This window comes from Mytilus edulis, chromosome 2 (genome assembly GCF_963676685.1).
Source record: "Mytilus edulis chromosome 2, xbMytEdul2.2, whole genome shotgun sequence".
In the NCBI taxonomy this organism is placed as follows: domain Eukaryota; kingdom Metazoa; phylum Mollusca; class Bivalvia; order Mytilida; family Mytilidae; genus Mytilus; species Mytilus edulis.
This window is the reverse complement of record NC_092345.1, coordinates 65,326,067-65,345,552: the sequence shown is the minus strand read 5'-3', so window position 1 is coordinate 65,345,552 and position 19,486 is coordinate 65,326,067. Positions and strand designations below refer to the sequence as shown.

At 32.4% G+C, this 19,486-nt stretch overlaps 1 protein-coding gene across 1 annotated transcript; it reads left to right on the top strand.

The window, feature by feature from the left end:
• The first annotated feature begins 541 nt into the window (after positions 1-541).
• Positions 542-19,171, top strand: LOC139512674 (negative elongation factor B-like). The gene is made up of 7 exons (XM_071300466.1): positions 542-1,622; positions 2,235-2,337; positions 6,904-6,999; positions 7,732-7,920; positions 15,711-15,890; positions 17,558-17,677; positions 18,839-19,171. The coding sequence occupies exons 1-7, from the start codon at positions 736-738 to the stop codon at positions 18,971-18,973; spliced, it is 1,710 nt and encodes a 569-aa protein (XP_071156567.1). The 5' UTR covers positions 542-735; the 3' UTR covers positions 18,974-19,171.
• Positions 19,172-19,486: the final 315 nt, after the last annotated feature.

The window sequence follows — 19,486 nt, the reverse complement described above, 5'->3', positions numbered from 1 at the left end:
TAAAATAATGTGACTAGACAAAAACTAGAAAAAAAATAAAACTCAGGGATTCTGTTGATAGCCTCCCCTTCATGAGACAAAATTTAATGACAGTTTGTCTATGAAATGTTGTCTCAATATTCACAAAATATAACCAAAATATAACCTCCCTTTAACAGGACACATTTTCGTAGTATTTATCTATGAAATATTGTCTTAATTCACACAAAATATAACCTCCCTTTAACAAGACAAAATTCCATAGTATTCATCTGTGAAATATTGTCTATTTATACAGACACAAATGCACTATGCAAATTTGTCCTTCTCTGGACATTTTTCCATAGACGAGGACAATATTTCATGATACATAGTTATGAAAAATTGTCTTGTGGTACAATATTTCATAGGACAATATTTTGGTTTACAAGAGCTCATCATAACTCACGTTTGATTGTTATTGTCAGTATCACATATTCAAACTAATTTATTTTTTCCCCCTTAGCATTGGGCTCGTTACAGCAGAGACATATAATACATGTATTATATGTCTCTGTTTTAGCAAACCGTTTCGAAGATATCCTGGTGTGCTCCATGTAGTGGAGAAATAAACTGACAAGTGAGAAAGTTCGTTCTTCCAAATGAAGGTACGAAATGGTATCGACTTCCTGTCGATTTTGCAATTAAGAAAAGATGAAAGTTTGGTGAATATAAAAGAAAGCTGCACAATTTTTACCAAAAATATCCCATCTTTAGATGGCAGGATTGGAAGATTTAGGAATCCCTGGAGGTGATTACCTCAGAGAGTCCCTAACAAATTGCTCGGACCCTCTAGCTGCTATCGAAGAATTTCAAACAGAAAATGGAATTCTTTTGCCATCACTTCGTCCTGCATTGCCTTTTCTTGACTTGTTTGAAATCAAACGCTTAGATTTCCATAACTCAGTTCTTGAAGAATTAAGTGAAAATTTAACAAACAGAATAGCAGAACTGGCCACCAGTGAACAAAAGAATAGATTTACAACACTGGAGTCCTTGTTGGAAAAGTGTTTCCCAGTGATAAGGGTGAAAAATCTCAGACCTGTTGTCATGTCAATATTGAAACATTTACCTAAGATAGATGATAAATATCTGACAAAAATTCTTGAAGACAAAGAACTTTACTCAGAAGCTGCAGTTGAAGTTAAGAGGCAAATTTGGCAGGAAAATCAAGCACTTTTTGGGGATGAAGTCTCCCCTTTACTTTCACAATATATAAAAGACAAAGAAAGTTCACTCTTTAATCATGAGCACAGCACATTAACTTTCTTTTTGCCATCCCCCCGAATAAGAAGACAGACTGATATAGTTCAAAAACTGGCTGAAATGGTGGGAAGAAATGTTAAACTGTATGATATGGTGTTGCAGTTTTTAAGAACTTTATTTCTTCGGACAAGAAATGCTCATTACTGTACTCTTAGAGCAGAATTATTGATGGCTTTGCATGATCAAGAAATAAATGAAATCTGCTCTGTAGATCCCTGCCACAAGTTTACATGGTGTGTAGATGCCTGCATAAGGGATAAATATATTGACAGTAAAAGATCAAGAGAATTGCAGGGTTTCTTAGATGGTATTAAAAAAGGACAAGAATTTGTTCTTGGGTAAGTATTTTTCACATGTACTACAATGTACAAATGTACATGTAACAGTAAAATTGGGAATTTGAAAACTTGCTTGCTACAAATGTAGGTGATCAATTTGGGCTCTTGTATATTTAATTAGGAACCCTAAGATACAAAATATAACACTCTGCAAGAAATTATGTCACATGGTCACAGGGACAGCAAAAGTGCAGATTCATTTTTCATCAAAACAGACATTGCTTTTGTCCTTACATTTGTGTACATCATCTTGCATACATGTACACATGAACTTTAACTGATGTATTCCATAAGAGGACAAATCAGTATGTATGTATATACCAATCTTTTAAGTCACTGGTTCAACCATACCAAGCTCACACACAACATTAGGTATTTAAACATGTATGTTACATGTACATGTACATATATCTTGAAAATCAACTATAATGTACCTGTATACAACCATTTACCAATATAAGAAAATGAAAAGTTAATGTACAGATTAGTATTTATGTGATTTAGATGATCTGTGTAACTCTAACCACAAATTACATGATTCCAATGCAATACTTTTGTTTTTATCAGTAAAAAGTAAATGTGACTGAAGCATTTTTTTTTTTTTCATTCAAGAGACTTGTCTATGATTTTGTGTGATCCCTATGCGTTGAACACCATAGCTTTGTCCATGATGAAGACATTACATCATTGTGTAAACAATGATATTTTACCAAGGGTAAGTAAAATATAAGCCAGGAAGAAATATCTGAATGAAGAGATATATATATATATATTTCTCTTCATTCATTTTCAGATATTCTCGCTACATTGAAGACCTGTTGGTGACCTTCTGCTGTTGTTTTTTCTATGGTTGGATTGTTGTCTCTTTGACACATTCCCCATTTCCATTCTCAATTTTATATATATATTTAGACTTGTTTTATATATAAACAAGTCTAAATATATATAGCATTGCACGGAGACCTTATCCCCTCATGTAACTCTAGCTTATAAATATAAGCTTTCGTTTCGGGAGGTGTTACCTTCTTGTAGGAATTAAACAAGGATCTCTGATACAATACATGAATTATTACACTCATCTGCGGCTTAGCTTAGCGAAAGGTAGTGCGACGTAATCAGTCAAACAAACTTTATTAGATTAACTCTCTAAGGAACGATCGTTTCCATTGGTCAATTCAAACCTTCGACTTCACACCTTCGAAAATAGAACACACATACTATAACGTTGAATGGACTGATTAATATTCACGTATCTGGTCAAGGTCGTTTAAAGCTTCCATCGACGTATTCTCATACATGATTCCAATCACAATTCTAGCTTTTATAAATGTGCATGTGAAATTCATTGGTTTTATAGTTTTCTGCAATTGGTAGTAAAGTTTAAACTATAAAATCTTAACAGTTTTTACATTTAAATATTAATATTAAAATAATTTAAATGTCTCCTCTAGATCAAGGGACGACATCAAAAGTTCAATGTAGGATAAAAAAAATCAATTCACATATGGTTTCATTTACTCCCCCCCCCCCCAAGTTGCTTATCCTGCATTTTCTTTTACTTAATGGACTCGATGAATTAACGTTGTACTTGAAAAATGAAACCGTACTTTACTACAAACACTTCATATTCTTTTCCAAGTTTTATGTATTCGACATAGGATAGCGATTTTTTTTCTGATTCCGTTTACTTGAAGAAAAAAAATCCCGAAATTGTAAGTAAATTCATAACATGTAACCAACCTTGCTTTGTTAAGAAAAAACGGAGATGGCCAATCATGGCACAGGGGATGATTAAATGTAGTTTATAAACTCCAACGATATACTTAGGTTTTGCTATTCTCGGTTGAAAAACGAACGTAAATTATATATTGTAAGTATTTAAAGACCGTTGGGTTTCCAGTTTAGATGGTTTTACACTCATGAGTAATTTTGGGGACCTTTATAGCTTGTTGTTCAGTGGCTCCGTGTTGAAGGCCGTAAATTGACCTATGATGGTTTACTTTTATAAATTGTTATTTGGATGGGGAGTTGTCTCATTGGCACTCACACCACATCTTCCTATATCTATGTAAATAGAAACAAACAGTTTTTAAAAAAGTGTTTTTTCATTAAATCATTTAAATGTATCGATAAAAAGGTGAGTGTCTTCTTGTACATGTGCATTTAGTCATCCTTAATTTCTTGATATTTTGTTTATCAGTTAAGGCAGCAACCATTTGATTTTCTGGGGGGGGGGGGGGGGGGCTATGGTTTTTTTTCTGGACAAATTTTTTTTTCGCCTATGGTGAAAAACAATCTATTTTTTTCGCGACAAGTCGAAAACAATTTTTTTCTTTCAATTTTAGCATTACATATAGTGGCAGCTGAGGGTGAAACAAACATTTTTTTTTCTCAGAATCAAAAACAAATTATTTTTTTCTCTAAAACTGGAAACGAAACTTTTTTTTCCAAAAAAAAACATACCCCCCCCCCCCCAGAAAATCAAATGGTTGCTGCCTTACCATACACGTTTCGTTTTTCATTTTAAATACGAATACATGCTACATATACTTTAGCGGATAGTCCAACAATGTTATGCAGCTCTATTCTTACAGTATAAAATTGAAAGATAAATGTTCATCCATTTAAAATCGAAAACAGTATATTTGTATTTAAAAAAGAAGATGTGGTATGATTGTCAATGAAACAACTCTCCACAAGAGACCAACATGACACAGAAATTAACAACTATAGGTCACCGTACGGCTTTCAATAATGAGCAAAGCCCATACCGCATAGTCAGCTATAACAGGCCCCGAATTCAAACAAGAGAATTGTTCCTTATAAACTACGATTTCTCACAAGTATTAATTTATCATTTAGTTCCACACATGCATAAGAAATAATCTTCGCCGATGTAACATTTCAATTTATTACAACAACCTGCCTTCACTGAATTCATTCAGGTGCACCAATGATACGATTAAAGTTATTTTGTTTCTATCTTTTGGGGACAATTTATTCCGTTTATGGTACGCTTATAGCTACATTTTTGTACTGTGGGTATGTTTTATAGCATGAAAATAATAAAAGAGGAATGTCAGTGCAACCCTGATTAATTATTGTAATGGATCAGTGTTATGAGATACTTATTATAAGTAACTACGACATTGTTAGGATTATAACCTATCGTCAGTATGAAAGAAATTAAAAGTGGTTCATATATTCATCCGTATAAAAGCGGCACATGTATTTTATTTTATCCTTATATTTCTCATCATGCCGGGTACAAGATAATTGAGTTGCTGCATGCAAAGAACTTAGAATATTACTTAAAACAAAATATCAGTATTTCGACCCCACTATTTGAAGTTAACAAAACATTTATTTATTTCTTTTGACCAAAGGTTTGTAAACTATAAAAATCATTGTTTTTACGTTCGTAGTAACATAGTAAATTCCATTGTCGGTCACCTGTGTCAATTCACGTGCACACTGACTACATTATTGTTGTATTTAAATCTTTCAGCCAATGAAATGAGACGTAACAAATTGTTTGTTTGTGATACGCCAGAATGTTATCAATGAACTATCAAACGCTAAAGTCGACTGCATTTTAGTATATTTTTTGGGTCAACAAGTCTAAATTAAAAACAACGTTCAAACCTATGATTGCGTTGGATAAAAACTGCAATTTTTATACATGTGCATGTAACAAATTTTGTTGTAGATGGGTCTAAATATAGCACAAACAACATTTTCCAAAAGACCAAAAGAGTGAAAAAATATATTTAAACAAAACCCATTTGACTAACAGGTGGAACAACTGATGTTCTTAAACCCTGCTGACTGCCATTGACAATTGCCTAACAAATATATATATATATATATATATATATATATTCGTAAAATAAATATATATCTGCACATGTGAAAATTATTTTTTACGCCTTTACAAATGTATATACATGTATATAGATATACATTTTCATAGTTAATATGTTTCATATATATATACCCATACAGTCAGGGACAATACTTACGCAAATGTCTATTATATACTTTAAAAGGTCAGTTATATAAATTTACCTAATCATGTAAAAATTTATGTAACCATGATAACTGACCTTTTTAAGTACTATACATTTTTTACTTGAGTAAGTAATTTTGTCAGATTAAAATTTTCTTTTCAAAAAACCGTACCCCTCCCAATTTGTTTCTACAAAAACTTTCTACAGGTATTACAAGTACTACAAACGTAATTATGTTTAACAACCCTGAAAGTCTCACATTTTGGGATATCAAGTAGGGTCTAAATCATGTTTTCTTGTTAGCTAGCTTTTAATTGGACTTTCTTACTTAAACAAATGACTGAACAAGGGAGATAACTCTATCCAAATTGATTTACCAGTTCCAGTTTATAACAGACACTAATATATAAGTATTATCCTGATTTAGAGTAATTTCTCTCAATTTCATTGGCTGATATTGTCTTAATAAATTTCAGTACAATTTTTTATTACGTCAATAGGAATTATCTCCCTTATTTATTACGTCAATTGGGATTATCTCCCTTATACCATTGACCTAATAATAAAAAAAATGAGTTGCTTCATAGTCCTAATATTTTAATTTTTCAGTTTTAGATTAAATATCTAAAATATATTTGGTTGATATTGTCCTTATGTTGAATTTAAATATAATAATATGTAATATAACAAAATTAGGATAAATTCGTTACACAGTGTTCAATTGTCCTAATACGGAATTTATCGGGTCAATTAAATTCATATCGGGTTTGGCTTCGCCTCACCCGATATAAATTTTATTGACCCGATAAATTCTCGTATTAGGACAATTACACACTGTGTAACTAATATTACAGGTGACTGACATAAACAACAGTTAATACCCCCATTAGAATTTGCATCATAGATGAATAATGTTTTTAATATTTTATTCATATTACCCAAATTTTGTAGACTCTTAAACTTCTTTAGCATTAATATAAGTATTTGACATTTTAAGGTGTCATATGGACACATATTCTTGTTTTAGATTAATGCACATATTTACCAAAACCTTATCAGATTTTTATCCATCTGTAACCTGCTTATAATAAAACTAAGCCTCAATTTGATGAAATGTTCAAAATAGGATATATTGTTGTCCAATCTTTAAGATACAGAGATGAAGCTATGAAACTTAATAAATCAAGGAAATGGTCAAAATCTTTTCTAGTGAATTAAGTGATGGGGAAACAATTTGTTAAAATTTTAATTTTTATACATCACATATTTAGGACAATATGGATGTTGTGCTTCTTACAAGAATGATGGCCCTGGGACTTGGTGCATGGGATATGATTGACAGTCAGCTGTTCAGGGAACCTAAACTGGTAAGTTTTTTGTATTAAAGAATTGTTAATTTATAAAGAGAAAGTATTAGGATTAATTTACAGCCTTCAACAATGAACATATAGCAAACTAAAATAATAAAAAGCACTGGCATTACAAAATTCAAAACATCGCAAATGAGAAAAACAACTGCCTAATATACCAGGGTATGTACATAACATTTGATGAAAAACAAATAAGATAAACAGCAAACAAAGAAAATCACAGAATAACAGAATCATATCAGACTTGGGACAGGCACACACAACATGTGAATGAGAAGATTTTTTTTAAGTATACAGATTTTACTGTAACTGTGCCTCCTTCTTCCTTTTCAGTAAAAAAATGATTCATTTTCTTTAGTCACAACACTAATATCAAGGGAAGTTATTCATATTTAAAAAACTTTTCTAATACCTATCAATTATTGAATAAAAATTGCATATGATTTAGAAAATTAAGAAATACCCCAATATTAAAGTCTCAATTTGGTGGTACAATCTATTGTTAGAAAACTTATTTGGGTCATATAGCTGTGAAGAAATTGACTCACAAGCATTATCTTCCAGCAGAAAATTACTAGAAATCGTTGGTCATACAACAGTAAACAGCAGATGCAAAAAGAATGAATGAAAAAAAAAAATCTATTTTTGATACTTGTAGATTGTCTTGTTTAATCAATCCATTTAAAACAAAATTATCATCTGACACATAACACTTAAATTGTTTTCCAGGATGTTAACATAATTATCAAATTTCTATCAATGATTACATCTATGATGGTGGAGGATCAGATGAGAAGTTTGACTGGTAGACCAGTAGAGGAATACGTTCACAATTTAAAAATTCCTGCAGATAATTTTATTTTATATATAAAAGATAACTCTATTGCCAGTATGATAGCTATGTACTATACACTACAGGTAAAGTAGAATAATTGTCATAGAAATATAACGATGTTTATTTTTGTTTTACCCTTGTTCGTCTATACATCAGATGTTGGTTTCCATTCTCTAACTTTAGTTTGCCTCAACCAAATGTGACGAAACTTACACAATGCTTATTAGCACAAAACACAGATCAAGTTCGAATTTAATTTATGGTATCACTTATAATGTTATAAAGTTATGCTGCTTTACACATTGGAAAACTGCTGAATTTGATGATTCCGTTAAATTTGAGCCTTGGTTGTCTGTTAGTTTGTTCATCTGTCCATCACTTATGTTTTAAAATTATTCCCCCTTTAGAAATTGAAAAATTGCTAAACTTTATTTTTCTGTTCTCAAACTTAAGTTTGCCTCAACCAAATTTTATGAAACTTATACACAATGTTCATTAACAAAAAACCCAGATGATTCCATTAAGTTTGACCCTTGGTTGTCTGTTAGTTTGTTCATCTGTCCTTCACTTATGTTTAAGAGTTATGTCCCTTTACAAATGGAAAATATCTGAATGTTTTGTTTTCTGTTCTGTAACTGAAGTCTGCCTTATTTAAAAGTTAAGAATGATTTACACAATGTTTATTACCAAAATATACCGATGAAGTTTGGACTTTGCTGGCCCCACTTTTACCAGTAGAGTTATACATGTACCACTTTACAAATTTATGAATTTTCCATTTATGTTATTCTGACTGAGGTTTTCCTCCACAAATTGTTATGAAAATTTTACTCATTGCATAATACCACAAAACTCAGAACAAGTAACTTTTAGTACCAATTTGTCTTGTGTCACTTTGACCCTTCTTGAGTTATGTCCCTTTATAATGTATGCAAGCAGGGGCTTTTTTATTTATTTAATAAAAAAAAATTTCAAGCGGAATGTCAAAATCTGCTTCATTGAATAAATTAAAAATTAAACCATTGTTGAAAAGAAAGGTCTAAACTCTATTTTCTGAATTCTATCCAGATAGCTTTTAATAGTGTCTGTAATCATGGTAATGGTTATATGTAAAAATAAGATGTGATGTGTTGTGATGGCCAATGAGACAACTTTTCAACAGAAACCAAATTACCAGGGCTTTCCATTGAAGCCGGTAGCCGGTGGAAATCCGCCGCTTACGGTGGCTTCAAGTGCCGGCTACTTCACCGACAAAAATATAAATTCAAAAAGAAAAAAATATCTTTTTCAAATGTTTACAGGCAGCCGAGAGGCGTATTGTCGCAAAGTCGCGGTCACGATAAACAAGGATGAAAAGTCAGTGTTTACCTTGGGCTAAATATAGTTCACATGAATTCAGGTCACTATTTAAAGTCAGAATGCATCGTTTCTTTTCAAAGATAACAATAGAGACGTTCCGGTGGTCATTGAACGATAACAATAGAGACGTTCCGATAGTCATTAACTCGTTGGTTTTTTTTTGGCTTTTGAAACGTGAAGACAATCAGATAGAATGACAATCTTATGTTATGGAATATTATTAGTCAAATTAAAGAAAGTGTATTGTTCAGAATCTGGAAAACAGTATCTTTTGAAGTTCATTTTTCAAAGCCCACGTGGTGTTCAGAGAATCAAGGTCAAAAACGAAAGTAGAATATTGTCGACTCGACCTCAAATGAATAACATTTCCTAATGATTTATGTATCCTACTTATTGAACAGTTTACAAAAAAAGAGAAAATCAGAGGATATATCAATTTTCTGTCAATGCTTGAGAAATAATTATGATTTAAATACGCGTAACTGTCTTAAGAGAGAAAAGGGGGGTCATTTGTTTACAAATGCACGTAGTTATGCAAAATAAATCGCTTTCGGGTCGATCCGGCCCCACGTCGATCCGGCCCAAGTCGATCCGTCCCACGTCGATCCGGCCCATATGTCAAGTCGATCCGGCCCCAATAAAAAATATTTTTATAAGGAATGAAAATAAAGATATATATTTATGTAATTCATAAATGTTTATGATTTTTATATAATGTAAAAGGTATACGGTAAAAAAAAATATTTTCAGATGAGTATAAAACAACATGAACAAACTAGGTTGATTATGTTTTTATTACAAGTTTTTAAGAGTATTGGGTATAATTATATTAAAACAATTCAGACAAAAATTTGATTTAATTAAGTGATTACAAGTGGCATTACCTTATAGTTCACAATCGCCAGACTATTGTTGAATAAACAAACCAATTATAGACTAATGATTTGATTAATCAAGTCATTATGATGAGTTAAATTTTATAGGTTTCAGTGGACTGTAAATATTTATTTAGATATTCTGTGTATGAACTAATAAAAAATAAATAACCTGCAATTCAACAATAACACTCATTTTCGTATCGATTTAAAATAGTTCTTTAACTGGTACTCCAATACTTCACTTACCTTTTGTCATCTATCATCGGACACTTTTTGAAAATTCCATTTAAACTGTTAAAATGTGTCACAAATTCCTCCAAAATCAATATAGTTATTTCATATTTTATTATGGGGCCGGATCGACTTGGGGCCGGATCGACTTTGGGCCGGATCGACTTGGGGCCGGAACGACCGAATACCAATAAATCGATCAAGATTTCTAACAAACCGGATGATTATTTAAATAAAACTCCTTTAAAAGTAAATGAATTTTAAGCATAAGGTAATGAAAATAAAAAAACTAACATAAAAAAATAATGAAATTTCTTTAAGTTTTTTTTTTTCTTTCTTTAATTTCATACATAAATAATGGTCATTTGAAAGATGAAATTAGGTGCCAGGAGATTGCGAGAATGCAGGATTTTGCTCTTTTTATGCCAGAGCTTCTGGGGGCCTTGAGCCAGACCCCCTGCCGTAAGGCACCAAGCTTACAGCTTGGTGGGCGTCCGGCTTCGCCGAACGCATATTACAGCCGCCTATAATTTTAATTGAGCCTTCTACTTCAATTTCAATGGAAAGCCCTGAATTACATAGATTTTAGCTACCATAGGTCACTGTAATGCCCTCAGCAATGAACAAAATCCATACAGGGCTTCAAGCTATGAAAAACCCTGACGTAAAAATTTAAGAAGAAAAAATTAACAACCCAATTTATGTATAAAACAAAAAAAATATGATGCCTGTCACAACCCTTTAAAGTGGTTGCCGATTTTACAAATTTAATTCTTTATGCTAGATTCTCCAATCAAAATGCTTTTGTTCTAGTGTTCTGGATTTACAATTTGGGAAATTTGGATGAGGACATTTTCCTTGTTTTTAACCAAAGGACAAGGTACGATAAGGCCCTATTTTGGCCCCGCTATTTTCTCATTTTTTTGGGATACAACTAATTTCAAGCAATCTGTAGACTGATACCATTGACTCAGGGCCATTCCCTCACCTCAACCGTTTTATTCTAAACATTAAGGAACATCTCAGATTCTTAAGATTGTCTTGCATTAAAAGTAAAAATCAAACAAAATGATTGAATTTATACAACTTTCCTTTAATATTCTTCTCATAATCTTCATGTTTTGATATTTTCCTTGACCTATATGCATGTTTTTAACAACATGGAAAATCAGAATTAAGCAGTACTTAGCTATACCTTACCTTCCGTAAGTAACTTCCATCAATTCTGAATCAAAAAACGATACGACATGTCGAGAAAAATTAAGTCTACCTAAGTGTTTCCAAACGCAGGAGATCACTTTGCTCCTCTATATTTGGCTCTGGTTCATCGTCACCAACTACACTTGTGCAACTTCCGGTGTTATAGGTGTATTCAGTGTCAAAGTTATAAATCATTGGGTGTTCCTTCCAATGTTTGTCTAGGAGATTTCCAAAAATCTTTACATTCTTTGCAGTCGCTACGATGTCTGGTAGGCTGTTCCATACTTCCACTACTCTGTTAGTAAAGTAGTATTTTCTGATGTCTAGTCTGCTTCTTTTTTTTTTACCAATTTCATAGAGTTGCCTCTTGTTGTAGAGCTTGTGTTACGAGTGAATAGACCTTCTGTTACTTTTAAGTCGTATACCCCTGTTGTTATCTTGTATAAGTTGGAATTTTCAGAATTTTTACGATGCATGTTTTCAATTGTCTCGATATCTTTCTTTTTGTGGGGGTTCCATACACTACTAGCATATTCAAGATGAGGACGGGCTTATGCCTTAAATAGTAGGCAGAAGCTTTTATAATCTAAATATTTAAAAGTTCTTCTAATAATCCCAACTAGTTGGTTTGCTTTGTTGACTTGTGTCTGTATATGTTTATCAAACTTTAGCTTTGAATCTATAGTCCGACATCTTTCTCTGATTGAACTGTTTCTAGTGTGATTTCAGATCCATCATATGTCAACCTTTTAAAAGTGCTATCTTGCCCATTATCGGATTTGGTAGAAATTGGAAGTACTTTACATTTGTCCGGATGAAAACGCAATAGCCATTTTTCACTCCATTTGAACACACTTTTTATGTTGTTTTGCATTATAGTGTTATCAATTTCGTTGTTTATAGCTCTATAAAGTTTAGTATCATCGGCAAACATGTATACGTCAGACTCTGCACATGACAGCAAATCGTTAATAAAGATAACAAACAGAATTGGGCCCAAAACTGATCCTTGCGGAATACCACTAGTAACATCATGCCATTTTGAAAAATTTCCATTAATTTGTACTCTTTGTTGGTGGTCACTCAGAAAGTTCTTGATCCAATTACATGTTTGTAAGCTCATACCATATAATCTAAGTTTGTTGATAAGTCGTCTATGCAGGTCTTTTTCAAACGCCTTCATAAAATCAGTATAAACTGCATCTATTGACCCACCACTATCTAAAATACTGGTCCAGTGATCTAGGACTTTTAATAGTTGTAATGAGGCTGATCTTCCTCCAATAAAACCAAATTGTCTATCACTAAAAAGGTTATAACGGTTCATATGGTCTACGATTTTCTTTCTTATAAGTTTCTCCATCAGCTTGCATATAATACTAGTCAGGCTTACTGGTCTGTAGTTTGAAGCTAGTTTTTTGTCACCTTTCTTAAAGAGAGCTGTAATTTGGCCAATTTTCCCATCTTTAGGTACCGTACCTGTTTTAAATGAGCTGTTGAAAATCATTGTTAGTGGGGTATCTATTATATCAGCAAGTTCAAATAATACTTTTGGATGTACCTGGGTTGGTCCTGGTGATTTTGAAGTATTTAAATTTTTTTAAAGAAGTTCGTTGATTTCTTTAGTTTTAAAGTTATCATTGCTAGATTCTTCAATATATGGTATATTTTAAATAAATGTATCATCATTATTGTCTTCTACAGTAAAAACACTGGTGAAAAATTCAGCCAGTACCTCAGTCTATTCTGTATTTGTACTTGCAATAAATTTTTTACCATCTCTTTTTACATAAAGTTCTGATATGCAACTTTTAGATTTTTGCTTTGCATTAACATATATAAGACCAAAAGTTTTTATAGTTTGTTTTTTGCAGACTCTGCTATAGACTTTTCCAGGTTTTTCCTTTCTTTAGCAACTGTTGCTTTTGCTTTATTTCGAGCCTTAGTATATCCCCTGTAGCTTTCGTTATCTCTATTGTTTCTATATTTTTCCCATGCTCTATGTTTTTTCCTGATTGATAATCTAGCCTCAGCACTAAGAGGTGTTTTAAATTTCTTCTTTGATATATGTTTTTTCGGTATATGTAAATTCATAGCATCAGATAATTTGTCCATGAATGTGCTAACCATATCTTCTGTATCTTTGTTAGCTAGTAATTTTTCCCAGTTGAATTTTCGATAGACGTCGTATTATATTAAACTAGAGGCTCTCAAGAGCCTGTATCGCTCACCTGACTCTACTTGGGTTTTTGAAATCATATAAAAACAGATAAAAATTTGGCTACAAAGTAACAACACTTGGCCAGCACCTCATAAGGAAAGGACTATTCATGCTATGTTTGATTTCATTCAGTTCCGTGGTTCTCTAGAAGAAGACTTTTGTATGCATTTCCAATAGGGTCCTAAGCCCCCCGCTGGCAGCCATCTTGGATGATGGATCAGCTGCAAAGTAACAACATTTGGTCAGCACCTCATAAGGAACATTCATGCCATGTTTGGTTTCATTTCATTCAGTGATTCTCTAAAAGAAGTCATTTGTATGAATTTCCCATAGGGTCCTATGTTAAACTAAGTCCCCCACTGGCGACCATCTTGGATGATGGATCGGCTACAAAGTAACAACACTTGGTCAGCACCTCATAAGGAACATTCATGCCATGTTTGGTTTCATTTCATTCAGTGATTCTCTAGAAGAAGTCGTTTGTATGCATTTCCCATAGGGTGCTATGTTAAACTAAGTCCTCCACTGGCTGCCATCTTGGATGATGGATCGGCTACAAAGTAACAACACTTGGTCAGCACCTCATAAGGACCATTCATGCCATGTTTGGTTTCATTCCATTCAGTGGTTCTCTAGAAGGAGTCATTTGTATGAATTTCCCATAGGGTCCTATGTTAAACTAAGTCCCCTGCTGGCAGCCATCTTGGATGATGGATCGACTACAAAGTAACAACTCTTGGTCAGCACCTCATAAGGAACATTCATGCCATGTTTGGTTTCATTCGATGACGGACGACAGACGATGGACACGAAGTGATGAGAAAAGCTCACGGCCCAAAGAGCTAAAAAGAGTAATGTGTACAGAAAGGAGTCATGCCCACTGAACCAAAGGAAATTAAATATTTAAAGAGTTAGGAATGGGTTTCCTCCTATAATTAATGTAGGAAAATAGGTGATAAGATATGAAGAAATAACTTCTCTCACTCTCACTGACTGCTGTGGTAAACTTGGCATTGATAGTACAAAACTAAAACACACTATAAGAACATTTTTCATACACTTGTATCGAGGATTGGCTATTTTAAGAGTTGAGTAACTATTCAGATTACATAAATTACATTTTACATGTGCAGTTGAATTACTTTTGAAAATAATACTATCCAGCTATACATGTGTCAATGAAAACAATGACAATCGTATCCCTCAGAGGAATCTGCTCTTTGATTAAATTTTGCTATGGAAAGCTACTTAACATGTCAAACTATTTCCTTATGTTTGAAGTTTGTTTTGATGAATTTCAAAACCATTAATTTCAGATGAAGGGTGAGGTGAGAGGGTTAAAAGGGCATCGAAAACGCCAAAAGAAGAAAAATTACGATTTTTGGCCATTGTTTCTTAAAATTTCATAGCATGCGCCTACGTGACCCGGAAAAATTATGGCAATTTAGACAGCAAAAACAGTTCTCATGACATTGGAATAAAAAAATTCCTGAGTCACATTAGGGCAGGCACTAAAAAACTAAAAATTTGTTGTACGGAACACCTGCAAAGTGAATAATTATTACAATATTTGAATAATAACAGAAAGTTTACCCCTCTCACCTCACCCAGTAGCTAATATTGATGGTTTTGAAGTTCATCCAAACAAACTTCAAACCTCAGGGAATATTTTAACATAATAAGTAGCTTTCTAAAACAGAATTTGAAAAAAGAGAATATAGGGGGCCAAAAATAGACCTTATCATACCTTGTCTTTTCATATGTGTGTAAACAAAAAAGGTCAAGATTACAGATTGTGCTCGTCTCCAGCTTCAATAGTTCTATAGTTCACAAGTATTTCTATAATAACACAGATGGAGTGTAGATTTAAGATTAAGCATTGAACAAATTAATGTATCCCCTTTTGATGAAACTACATTTGATGAGTTGACATTTAAGATGAGATAAGATAAGACAATATATAATGATGTTTGATTTTTTCTAGGTATCACGAAATAGAGATAAAGTGGCTGTATTACAGATCTTGCCATCTCTTGTTCACTCTGAGAATGACCGTGCCTATGAAGACACATTTTTACATTGCCTAATAGCTTATCTCTTGTCCATGGGTGATGATTTTTCATATGATGACTTTTGTGTTTGTGTTTTAGATGATTTTTTACTGGTATGTACATTACTAATTTGATTATTTTTTGCTTTTTTCTGAAGGTAAATAGAAATACTACTGTCCACCTGTTTGCTCTTTTTCCATCTACCAGTATCAATCCTAATTAACAATGTGAGCCTGGTTGAGTTCCAGTTTTGCATTCAATCTCCATCAAACTTGTCCTTAGCTTTACACTCTTGAGATATACATTAAGGAATTCTTAATTCATAAGTTCATGTTAATGTGAATCTTCAAAAAGAAGTTATTATGCACATACTTTAGGAGTAGGGGCTATATTGCAATCACCTGGTTCCAGTTTTTATACGCCCGTCAAAATTTTGACGGAACATATTATGGTATACAAATGTCTGGTGTCCGTCCGTCTGTCTGTCCGGTGTAAACATGTCGCACCGTAACTTGAGAACGACTTATCCAAATTTCATGAAACTTAACATAGTTGTTTCTTATGATGGTCAAATGATCTGTATATTTTTTGGTGAAAATAAGATTAAAACTTTTTGAGTAACAGCACTTTGTAACTAAAACAGGGGTGTGTTTTTTACACATGTTGCACCGTATCTCAAAAACGATTCTTGATTATGGCTTAAAACTTTTAAACACTTCTTAGTTATATTAATCTTAATATCTGTATACTTTTTGGTGATGATTCAAAATTTTATTTTTGAGTTATTGAGTATTTTGTAAAAAAGGGGGAGGGTTTTTTTACATGTCGCACCATATCTCAAAAACAATTTATGATTATTACTTAAAACTTTACACATGTCTTTGTTATATTAATCTAAAGATCTGTATACTTTTTGGTGATGATTCAAAACTTTATTTTGGAGTTATTGAGTATTTTGTTAAACAGGGGAGGGTTTTTTTACATGTTGCACCATATCTCAAAAATAATTTATGATTATTGCTTAAAACTTTACACATTTCTTTGTTATATTAATCTAAAGATCTGTATTACTTTTTGGTTTTGATTCAAAATTTAATTTTAGTGATATTTAGTTTTTTGTAAAAAAAAAACAGGGTTGGGGGTTTCACATGTCTTGCTGTGTCTCAAAAACAATATATGGTTATTGCTTAAAACTTTCTCAGAAACTATTTATGATTATTGCATAAAACTTTCACACAAGACGTCGGGCGTATCATGCACTCATGGCGCAGCTGTTTATTTGTCTTTGTTCAACAAATATTTTATTCACACTTAGCGTAGAAACTACTATTCTGAAAAACTCCATACTTGATCATCAGCTTAACAGTAATGTGATCGATTCATTTTAATCTGTCAGATACCAACTTCCTGTTTTCAGATATTTTGATTACCTTGTAATATGTATTTCATTACATGCATCCAATAACACTGCTTTGATGTTCAAATTTTGATGAGATTAAAACTCTTCAAGAAATATGTTTTATTATTGTGGTCTGTATTATAGGAAAAAGATAGGTCCATAAGTTGTATATTTGTGTATACTCAACTGGAGGTCTTAGATAATTTAAGATATATTTTTATATTATAAAAACTTATGCAAAAAAATAACTCAAGGACATTTACCATGTAACTATTATATTTTAAATGGGATATATATAGGTATAAGAAACTGTTTATCAGATTAGCTCTGAGTTCTGTGTTTATTAAACATCCTGAAAAACAATTATTTTCTTATTTTCAGCCATCGATTTCAAAAGAGAATGTTTTGAGACACCTTTTAAGACTTGTTTGGTATATTCATCATAAGTTACCTGGAGCCAGACTTGAGGCACTTCTTGAGGGAATAGCACCAAATAATGAAGTATACTAGTTTATACATTAACAGTAGTCCATTCAGTAGTAGGCTTAGACATTCCCTACAAAAATATGGTTGAAACAAAAAATTGACCAGAGTAATTGCCCTTAAATAATTGTTTGTGTCTAATTTAAACTTTCTGTTTTAAAAATCAAAGATGATATAAAGAAACTTAAACAGCTGAAATGCTTGACAATGCAAGAGTCTAGTGGTTGTTGTTGTCTATCTTAATGTTTTATCATGTAACATGCAGTATTTTTTTAATTTGGCTGTTAGTATTTCTTTTGAATTGTTTTGCATTTTGTTATCCCGTTGGCTTTTAATAGATTACTGTACAGTATGTGTTTTGCTCATTGCTGAAGGCCTTTGGTTAAATTCATGCTCTGTACTTTGGTCTTAAATGGTATATTTTTTCTTCAGCAATACTCATACCACAGCTTCAGAATATGTTATATGACCACATGAGTAATTTTCCCTCAAATAATGATATTCAAACTTTAGCTTTCCTGCTTTGTACCTCTGAAACTGCACTCAACTTGAAAATGAATGATTGACACTGCATATAGGTTGTAGATAATAGTTTGTGAATTCTATTATGGTCTATAACCCAACATAAGAGCCATGACTGAAATGGAACATACAGTGGAAAAATGTCTAAAAACTTGATGACTGTAATAGATAGTGAAAATCTGACATGGGGAATTAATACTTTGATCAGTGGCGAATCCAGAAATATTCATAAGGAGGGCTCACTGACTGCAAGATAGGGGAGCCGCTCCAGTCATGCTTCAGTGATTCAACCAAATTTTTCCGGTACCCTGCCCCCTTTATATCCTCCTCTGTTGATCGTCATGTATACTTATAAAAAAAAAATGTAAAACATCTTATAACTGGTTTAGTTGCACTTTAGTTATGATTTTTATGAACTATTAGCATTTTGAGATATATCTTAACAAAAACAGAATGAATAGAGAAGATATTGTAACTATTTTTTAACCAGATTTTTATAGATAAATCAATAAAGCATATTAAAGTCTGATGACAATTGGTAGTCCAAGAGCCTCTAGCAATTATTTATGCATGACATTCTCTTTAAACCTATACTATGATAATTACATTTAAAAAAAGATATGCTCCATCACTTTATCATTTATTTTTTATTTGCAGCATAGTGAAGCAGTACATACAATGTATGCACTCCTTGTAGACAAGGTAAAAAATTACCAACCTCAAGATCCCGTTTTACCTCCTGAAGAACTGGACTCACCATTAGTCTGTGTTCCCACACCAGCCCCTCTCTGAAAAGGATTCTACAAACCACAAGGGGGATTCCCTGTAAATTGTAGACAGCTGATCCACATGAGAAGTTTAAAAAGCATAAGGAACATTCCAGATGCACCATAAATAAAGCATGTACAGTTCTGTATGTTTGCTAGTGATGATTTCAAAGTGAAAAGTAAAGTGTAGAGCCACTCATTGAAATAATAAAAAATCACATATCCATAGTTGTTAATATAAAATTATATATTTGCTATACATTCATAAAGTCAGAGGGGTCTATAAAATCATCTATAGTGTAAATGAAAAGGTATGATAAGGGGAATTTTTGCCAATATGTTTATTACCATATAAACCATCACATTTTTCATTTAGTCAATTCTCAACAGTATATTAATAGACAATTTGAAACATAAAGGTTAAAATATCAACATCCAGTCATTATTTGCACACCTTTGCTATGGCCCATTAATTTGGATTCATTGTAATTATAAAGTTTCTTCTAAATGTTTGATGTTTGGAGGATAAAGTTAGACC